At 50.1% G+C, this 9,567-nt stretch overlaps 1 protein-coding gene across 1 annotated transcript; it reads left to right on the top strand.

Moving 5' to 3' along the window:
* The first annotated feature begins 3,925 nt into the window (after positions 1 to 3,925).
* LOC122191230 lies at positions 3,926 to 8,778 on the top strand. Its single transcript, XM_042891459.1, has 7 exons — positions 3,926 to 3,983; positions 4,262 to 4,339; positions 5,071 to 5,337; positions 5,748 to 5,861; positions 6,393 to 6,532; positions 7,259 to 7,423; positions 8,425 to 8,778. The coding sequence occupies exons 1-6, from the start codon at positions 3,926 to 3,928 to the stop codon at positions 7,400 to 7,402; spliced, it is 801 nt and encodes a 266-aa protein (XP_042747393.1). The 3' UTR covers positions 7,403 to 7,423; positions 8,425 to 8,778.
* Positions 8,779 to 9,567: the final 789 nt, after the last annotated feature.

Raw genomic sequence — 9,567 nt, 5'->3', positions numbered from 1 at the left:
CCTGGCGCAGGGCAGCGGCGGTGCTGGGGGCGCGGCACCGCCCCCCCACCCCCCGTCCCGCCCGCGGCCCCGCCCCCCGCCGCCCGGCCCCGCCCCCAGCCGCCGCGGTGGTGTGATGCGAGGGGTTACCTCGGGTCAACCACCTCTAACCCCTCCCCTCCCGCCGCCCGGCCGTCCGCCGCTCCCATTGGCCGGCGGCGGGCGCGAAGCGGGGGGCGTGACCAATCGGGCGGCGCCCGCGGGGCGTGGCCAATGAGGAGATGCCGATGGCCTGAGCGGCGCGGCGCTGCGCGTCCATTGGCTGCCGGCGGAGGGGGGCTCCCCCTCTCGCGGTGCCTCGGACACGTGTCCCTTCCCGCGCCGCGCGATCCGGGGCGCCGCGGCCGGAGGCCCCGAAGATGCACTGAGTGCAGCGCAGCCCCGATGCGTCCTCACGCGTGGAAGCGGGAGTCTGCTGCGGGGCTGCGGGGCCCGGTCCCCGTCCGCCACTCAGGCACGGGTGGCCGGCCGAACCCCGCCTGAACCCTCCCTGCGCGCCCCCCGGCCGCGGGAGCACGCGGTGAAGAAGTGCCCTCTGACTGCCGCGCCCTGCCGTGCGGGGGGAGCACTAATTGCTGTGCTCCGAGGTCCCGTTGTCGGGGCGGGCCGGGTAGCTGCGTGCACACCCGGAGACCCGGCTGCTGCGTGAGAAACCTTTCTACAAACTGGAGAGCTTCTGAAGCAGACCAAAGGACGGTGATGGCCCCAGCGTACGGTGCTGTGCCCAGCATGGCAGCACGGAGCAGTGCCTGCAGCACTGACAGCAGCTACACGCAGCCTTGCCTACCCCGGGTAACCACGGCGCTTGGCTCATCCCGGCTCTCAGAGCACGGTCATGCCATAACCTGCAACTGCTCTGCCCTGCCCACGTCATCCCTCAGCTAATAAATGCTATCCAAATATGCTGGAGGAGTGATTGCTACATGTCATTAAATCCTGTAGCAATTCTCTGGTTCAAGGGCAAAGAGAGAAAAGAATGCAAGAAAATAGCAAGAAATACATCAACATGAAAAAGCAAGCACGGATTTGAGAAGTGCTGCTGGAATGTGGCAGGAATAGCAGCCCACGGCCACCCTCCCAGCAGCAGCTCATTCACCTCTGACAGCCACGCGTGGCCTTTCCACAGACGGATCCCCACACACATCCCACACCAGGACAGCCGCCAGCAGCCCGCTGGCAGACATGCAGCACAGAGTACCTCCCCAAATATTAAATTATGCCACCTGGGCACAAGCAAATAAAAGCTTTGGACTTTCTATATCTCACAGCTGTTCCTTCCCACTGAAGCCAGCGGCAATTCACTGCTCTTCATTGTGAGAAGCACTGCTGGGAGACTTTTCACAAGAAATGCCATCTGGGAGGAACTGCAGTAACTGATTTAGGGGTAATACAGTGCAGGGTAAGGAGCACCCAGCAATAATGATTTGCCATGCTGAATCACAACCTGCTTTTAGGCCATTCAGTGAAATTTCTGGGACTTCTATAGCAGCAGAAATGCATTCCAGATTTCCTATAACTTTAGATTGAACTGGCTAAAAAGCGTTCAAGGCTTCAAATTGTGGACAGCAATAATATGAACACAGTGTTCCACAAATTTCAGACACTTTGCAACGGCAGAGAATTGTAACCACAGTTCAGGCCCTTGGGAGGAGGGGGTGTTGTCTAGACACACATCCTTTTCCCACTACGTTCAGACCTGGGACCTAGCACCTTAGTTTGCATGGCTTATAAATGCATGCACTGTTCACACGTGGAACCCCTCCTCAGATTCTCAAAAAAGCAATCACACCCTTAATAATGCAAGTAAACCATTTTCCAAAAAAATACAGGGAAAACGTTCTTACCTTCCATGAGGCCAAAGCAGGGTTCCATGGCTCTTCCCCAGGCTCTGATAACATCACCACGCACACACCAGAGGGATCATTCCAGGTGAGGGGGTGCTGAGGCCATGCATGCTGGCACAGCTTGCTTCCTGGCAGGCGAGGAGCAGAGAAAAAGGTCAGATTTGCTTTTTAAAGCAAAATCATGTTTTAGCTATTTGCAGAAGATTTTAAACATCGGAAACAAAACACGAACCCTCGCAGTGGCAGCAGCTGTGTGTTCTCAAGGATAACCATAACCCTGCCTCTGGCTGGAGGCTGAGCTGCCGGCTCACTCGGTCCACAAGGTGTGCTGTCCTTGGCCCTAAGTTCTCTCACTGTTTCAGGAAGTGTCCTAAGATGTGTTGCAAATCTGCAGTTAGGCTTGTGCCAGAACTCCAGCCCAAGGAAACAGCAGAAAGAATCACAGAGTGAAACCAAGTGCTGGGATGGGAACACTTAGCAACAGCATTAGGCAGCCACATTAAAAATGAACATTTAGTTGCTTGAAATGATTTAAAATCTACTTCTCTTTTTAATACTTTTGAGTTTTTATTTACAAGGCTGAGAAACACTGGATTCCTAGTGATTTCTATCTTGGGAACATTGCATAAAAATTAACAAGCATGGAAATATCACTTTAAAAGGGGATACAGACGTGAATTCTCTTATCCAAATCAAAAACCCTCCCCAGCAAACACCACGGATACTACAGACACATGCTCAGATGCACCGAGTGAGAACACACTCATTGACAAGATGATGAAATCCTCCTCTGCAGAGGATCCTGGCAGATCTCCCTGACATCTACGCACAACATTTCACAAGCAGAGAAGTGAGCGAACATTTCATTTTATTTGCATGAATACACTATTTCCAAGATAAAAGATGAATGCAACTGCTGATTAAACGGTGATTTGCAACTTCATATTCTTTATACTGTGCTCTAGGTGGGAGGGCTGGGGGCTGTAGCTCTCAGGAATATTCAGACTCTTGTTTTTTTTCCACACTGGACAATGGTGAATGACATATTTATTCTATAGTCATCCTTTATGATGGGTGTAGTTTCAGCTGATGGTAACTGGATGTCACTTATGAATAAACTCGGCACCTGAGGAAAATATTTAGCAGTTTTCTCAAGTCTCTGGGCTATCAGTCACATGAAACACCACGGGTCAGTTCAGATTCAACAAAAACAGTCTACCTTTCCTCTTGTGATCGGGGACATAAACCTGTGCTATTCAGCACTTAAAAGCCAGGGACTTTGGAGAAAGAAATTATTTCCATCGCCATCTTTTGACTAATGTAGAAAATGCCAGTTGTCCAAAACCAATCCACCCTGCGACTGCAGCAATCTCACCAGGACTCTGGTTACAGCTGCACTCTGGCCAGGCTTCCCCACCCATTTTGGCTGCAGGATTTGCTGGGCTTCGCTGCCCCATAAGCTGTGGGGTTTCACTCTCCAGGGCCAGCAGGCAAGCACAGGCTCCCACCCTTTCCTAAGCATTTGCAGCCCTTAGCATCAACATCCAAAGTCACAAAGAGCCTGGGCTGGAGGTGAGGGTTCTGTTGGCTTCTAGAACAGCTGAGCCCTTAGCAGCCAGCGTCTCCAGGCAGCCCAGTGCCCAGTGCCCTCTCCCAGCTCCACACACCAGCATCACCCCTCGCAGCGTGCAGCCCTGAGATCTGTGCTCAGGACCACACCTCACCTGGGACGAACCGACTGAAAGGGAGCTTGACTGACACAGAAGGCTTCCTTCGGGTCTATTTCTTACCAAAGTCCACATTTTGCTGGACTGGCTCAGAACTAGAAATTCATACAACCTATTACGAATTAAGACATTCACTTTAAGCCCTGCATGAGTCAACCATTGTAAAGATACAGTTTTCACCAGGAATATATGATTACAGAGCTGTTCCAGGAGCTCTGCTTATCAGCACAGTATCTGCTTAAACACCTGTACTACAGCTCAGAGAAAGCAGTAAAGATAAAAACTGCTTCAAGACTGTGAAGAGCAGGCGCAATTATGGTCACACTATTAATACTCAGCTTGGTGATAGTGCACAAGAGTCTTATCAGAGAAGGTAAGTTGCTCACATAACTGCAAGTTCTAACTGAATATTGACTTTGCAGGAAATTTATAAAAATATTCATTGCTCATGTTACATATTTTGTCACTTTACTGTGCTGAATTGAATCTCTACGCTCAACAAAGTCTCTAATGCACTGACGCTCCCCAGATTCTAGCACTTTTGCTGCCAGCAAAACGTTGATGTTGAAAATTAGTTACCAAAAAGAGGGTAGTACTGACCTAACTGCATCGCAGCTTGAAGGCACTCATCCCTCACTTTGCTCCCTGCAGACCTCAGGGACTACAGATGCCACGTGGGAAGCGCCTGGGCAGCCGGCCGCGTGCGAAACCTGGATGTCTTCCTGCAAGGTGAGAGCCCATGAGCAGGAGAGCTGTCACAGCTGCCAGGGGTATGGTGAGCCTTTTCTGTGGTCTCAGCTCTTCCCCAGCCACCTGGCCAAAAAGGATTACAGAGGTCATGCAGAATTCTAGCTCTGTATCACTAGAAACCAAAGAGACCATAACAATAACCTTAGGTGGGTTAGTGTCACTTGCCTGCAATCATTATGTGCAACATCTGAAATTTTCAGCCAACTCTTGCAGCAAAGAAAGCAAAGTTACTGCAGGATTTACTGCAAAGCTGGACTGGATAGAGCTGCCCCTGCCTCATCACAGCAGGGTACCTGCACCCAGCTCCTGGCACCCGAGTGGCTGGGGCCAAGGGCATCAGCTCCCACTCAGCACGAGACCACAGGGCAACAGGGACCCCAAACAGGAGGTCGGCCTCTGACCACTAATCAGGGAGCTGCTCACAGCAGGCTAGGCTGCTGTAAGGTTAGCTGGTGCCAAGGTTGTCCTTGGGAATGTAACACTGCAACACTTGAGCATTGGGTGGTCCAACATACAGAATAACAACAGAAATAAGAACAGAGAACCTGCTTGAATTCTCCACACTGTAACACTAACACCAAGCCGTCTGTGCAGATTCCCTACAGCACTGCATCCCTCACAGCTAACTGCTGGCTCGAACCTCTCATGGGAGGAACTTCATCCAAACTAAGAGAAACCTTTACTAACATTTACCTCTTATCTTTTTCCAGCCCCTGGGATAGCTGAAACCAGAGGGACATTAAGCAGAAACCATAAAGTCACATTTCTGAAATGCTTTAGTCATCAAAGTTCTGTGCAAGTAAATCTGCTGCAGCTGGAGAAGATGCACGGAGATCTGACAGAGTGGGTAGCAGAGGGCTGCACTGTGGAGAGCCTGCAGGTCGTCCCCAGCACAGCCGGGGGAACCAACCGCACCTGTGTGTTACAGACATCCACGAGAAGGCAGTTCCGTAGAAGATTTATTTTCAGAAGCAAAGGTAAAAAGTTCAGTGTAACAAATGTCTGTTTAAGTATATGAAAGGATAGCAGTCTTCATTTTCATATAGTTCATACGATAGTGGTTATTTAAAAATTATTTGTACCTTCTCAAACAAAGAAATGGAAACTAAGGAGAGAGTAATGGTGCAGAGTTAACAGTACTGAAAGGTTCATGTTGGGAACAATTCCACGCTTCTTTCTCCCTTCTTTTGGAAGAGACAGGAGATTCTGGCAAATATAGTTTCCAGTATTAACACAGAAGGAAAATTCTGCACACTGGCAAATGTCACATGGCAGAACGCCCCGTGGCTCTGGTACTGCAAACTGCCGGTGCTGCATCACCTCCTGTCAGCTGCTTCAGGTTCTTCAGTTCAAACAAATCTCTAGCGTCACTATTTGTCATTTCCAGTCTTTCTGGCAGTGATTTCGAATCACACCGTAACAGCAACACCACTCAAGCAGGAAGTGTTTTCCAATGGCTCATCTACCCCACGTGTGCACCCAGAGCAGCAGACCTCCCCAGGTAGGTGCCAGCTCTCCCTGCTGAGCCACAAACACAGTGTAATGGTAGGTGTAAGGATGGTAGGAGGTAGTGCCTTTCACACACACAGCTCAGCCTGACTCCTCTCAAGCAGTAATTTCTCTGAATAACTACACTGACCCAATATATCATCCCAGGTCCCTTGTGAGTCCACAGCTGTAATAAGAAATCAATATTTAAGTACTGACTTTCATCCATGTTCAAGCAAGGGCTCCTAGCTTTCCTTAAAAACCTCACAGGCCTTCAGCAGGAAGTTCCACAGTGCTCTACAGCACTTACCTACCAGCTGCTTCTGGGGAGCTCTCAGCAACTGAAAGATAACTGAAATATTTTCAAGTAAAAAGATTCTGAGATTCCAGAGAGATGTACAGCTTCCACTGACAGCCGATAGGAGACCCTGCACTGTTGCTCTGCTCAACCCAATGTACTCAGCCCAGCCTCACCAAAATGAAGATACTGAATGGTCAAAGACTTGCATCATGTCTCAAATATTCTTTTGTTATCTCATTTTAGAGAGAATTCCATCCACAAATGGCAAACATTTGCTGATCAGACAGAATATAGGTATCATCATGAAAGCGTTCATCGTTTGCATCCTTTTAGCTCCCATGATATGCTACATCATATGTTTCATACATGAAATAAGCCACTTGGTAAGTTTTTGAAGACAACAGCTTCTCACTCAGTCCCATGCGCTGCCTAGCTGAAATACTGCTACTGAGTTCTGAGGGAGGGAGAGCTGTATTTACAGGTGTGGACAGAAGCTGCCTGCTCAGCCCAGTGGGACAAGAAAAACTCTCGCTCTGAGATGCACACGTGTCCTGAAGTCACTGTGCTGTGCTGTGTCCATCTCACAAACGCCTCCATGTGCTGGGACAGTGCTCCTCCTAGAGGAAACACTGCTCCTCCTTCCCAGCAGAGCAGAGTAGCACATTAGCAGCTACCGCTTATGGCTGGCATGTCATTTTGCTTGTAACAAGCTACTACCCAAATTAAGGCTGTCAGCACGAGGCAATTCTGTAGAAAGCAGCCCAGAACAGCCTTGTGCTGCTGGCCAGGTGCCAGATGTCACCCCGGTGTCACAGGAAGAATAGATTAGGGGACAGAAGGGCACAGGTAAGACTTTGGAAGGAAGCTTACCCTCTCTTTCCAGGCTGTAGGATGAACTATTTTAGCATAATGGTGAGCACATACATGCAAGAAGGAGACACTGAGATCAAAACACTGGGGCTGCTATGCCAATTCTGTGAAGTCGCATTACTTCGATTCCCAAACATCCCCTAATACTCACCACGGCCTGACCACAGTCTTTTCCTAGCATTGAGAAGCTGGTATTCCCCACCATCTCCTACTCTAACTGATTCTGCTTCTTTCCCAAGTGCTCGTGCCGTGACCGGATCGGCAGCAGATGGAGCAGCAAATGCATATCTGCAGCCTCCGTGCCAGTGGATCGCCAGTCAGGAACACTCTCAGCCCAGCTACCTGAGAACAGAAAGGAGAAGTCAGTGCTATGTTTTGCCTGACTCTCAGAATCCCTTCCACAGGTATTACCAGCCAGTGCCACTCAAACTTTGAGCAAGGGGTAGCGGGCCTCAGTGCAAGCAAATTTCAAAGTGAAAATGAGCTACTGTGTAGCAAGGAGATAGCCAAATCAATGCCAGGGAAGCTGGGCGGGCTCAGCCTTGCCGTCCTGCTGCAGCCGTTGGGGAGGGAAGCTGGTGCTGTCAGCACTGAGAGGATGCATGGGGCCAGCCTGCACTTCACAGTCAGCTCAGGTTGGGGGCATCCAGGCAACAGTGACTGTGTTTGAAGACTTCCTTCCACTTAAAAAAAAAAAAAAAAAACCTAAATATCCCTGCAGCCCTGGAAATGAACTCTTAAGGTGCCTTTTCATGAAGAAATGATTTAATCTTATGCTTCCTACCCCATTAAGCAAATTACTGAGGTACAATTGCTATGCTCTACTCCCTCCTCACAGTGAAGGAGTCTGTCACCTTCCCCCTCTGCTCCCTCCCGCTGAGGTTGGAGAGCTTAGCCTGCTGGAAGGCAAGAAACTCTCCAGATACTGCACATACAGAACAAACTGCTCAAGAACACTTAACTTGCAGGAATTATCAGTAAATAACGAGGGGAGAAATGAAAATCACTTCATTTGTTAAAACTTCTGAGTAGGAAAAGGCAGAAGGAGAGCACATTATTCATTACAAATTATCCACTTAGACCTTCCTGGAGTGTAACAACGCTGTGAGAAATGTGCTACAGTTGGGAGGTTAGGAAATTAAACTGGGACCCTTAAGAGCCATTTCCCACGAGCCATTGAACAGCCATCAGGTGGTAACACCTTTTGGCCTCTCCTAAACTGAAAACCATTCAAACAGAATTAGGGCAGAAGGCTTTTTATGTCACTGCTACCTTTAGTTCAGTTCAGCCAGGAGATGTCACTCCACTAATTACCGATTTGAAAAACAAAGCACGAGCACTGGTGGAGCTCGCTAGGAAGAGGGGTGCTTAGTATTCCTCATGATAGTTTTTCTTCCTTTGCCAGATCCTTACATGAGAAGATCCCAAATTGTTGTTATCCACAAAACCTACTTACGAAATGCAGGCTTTAGCGAAACACCCTTTTACCAACAAAAAATGCATCGTCTTCCTCCTCATCACTTACTGGAAAAAGCAGATTGAACATCAGCAGCTTAAATAACCACAGCTTCAACCGCTGCAGACTGAAACCAGACATAAGAAGCAACATCTACCTGGTTCGGAGCAATCACATCAATTCACTGCAAAATGAGCTGCTGGGAAGACACGCACATGCCAATTCCTTCCATTAACTACCTGGATTCATGTTTTAATTCCCAGATACTAGAAAAACCTGTTGGCATAAGCAATAAATACTTCATTGACATTCCAAACTCTGCCTCCCTCAACTCTTTATTTTTTTACGCACTCACTTAGAGCCTGGGAAGAAGGAAAAATAAATCAGTCCCAATGTTTTTTGGTCTTTGCAAACAGCTCAGAGCAGTGAACTCATCCGACAGCAGCACCTCCTCCTCCCCAGCCTCGCAGCAGCAATGTGGATATTCACTGCCCGGCTTTAGTCTGAGGCGCTGCACGTTTCATACAGCGCTCATACAGACTGAATCTCTGCTTTATTCCCCATTTCAATCTCACGCCATCTTCACCTCCCAGATACGAACTGCCAAAGGCTGCATCCGCCTGCCAGAGAACAGCTCTCATCTCCGCTTCCCACGCAAGGGATTAAACGCTTCAGAACCCGTATGGCTGAACGGGAGCAACCTGCGGCCTCACAGGGCGTTCCTCCAGCAGCGCCGCCATCAGAACCACCGCCACACGGCTGAGGGGACAGCCCGCCGAGCTGCACCCAAAATGGACGGCGGCAGCAGCCGGCTGCTGCACGGGGCCGAGGTGACACGGGACCGGCGCCCAGAGGGCTGCAGGCAGAACCTCGGCTGCGGGAGCAGCGCCGAGGGACGCGCAATCAAACTCGTAACGCGTCCTCGAGTGCCGGTGCCCGGCAGGCACAGCGACCTGCGGCATCGCCCCGAGCTCCGGGCTGCAGGGAGGCCGGGCGGGCCCCCGTGCACCCCCCAGGCCGCGCTCGGCCCTTCCAGTCGAGCTGCCGCGTGCCCTCAGGCAGAGCGGGCCTCGAACCCGCGGCCAGCAGCAC

This window comes from Lagopus leucura, unplaced genomic scaffold, assembly GCF_019238085.1.
Source record: "Lagopus leucura isolate 7727_CA_CO unplaced genomic scaffold, USGS_WTPT01 129-7_obj-0_obj, whole genome shotgun sequence".
NCBI classification, from domain to species: domain Eukaryota; kingdom Metazoa; phylum Chordata; class Aves; order Galliformes; family Phasianidae; genus Lagopus; species Lagopus leucura.
The sequence above is the reverse complement of the archived record's forward strand: the minus strand, read 5'-3'. Positions and strand labels throughout refer to the sequence as shown.

Excerpts from the sequence above, each read along its gene's own strand:
- LOC122191230 (XM_042891459.1), top strand. The coding sequence starts at position 3,926 with ATGGTCACACTATTAATACTCAGCTTGGTGATAGTGCACAAGAGTCTT. Across the intron at positions 4,340-5,070 it reads CCTGGATGTCTTCCTGCAAG|CCCCTGGGATAGCTGAAACC; the intron begins GTGAGAGCCCAT and ends ATCTTTTTCCAG. Across the intron at positions 5,338-5,747 it reads ATTTATTTTCAGAAGCAAAG|TCTTTCTGGCAGTGATTTCG; the intron begins GTAAAAAGTTCA and ends TGTCATTTCCAG.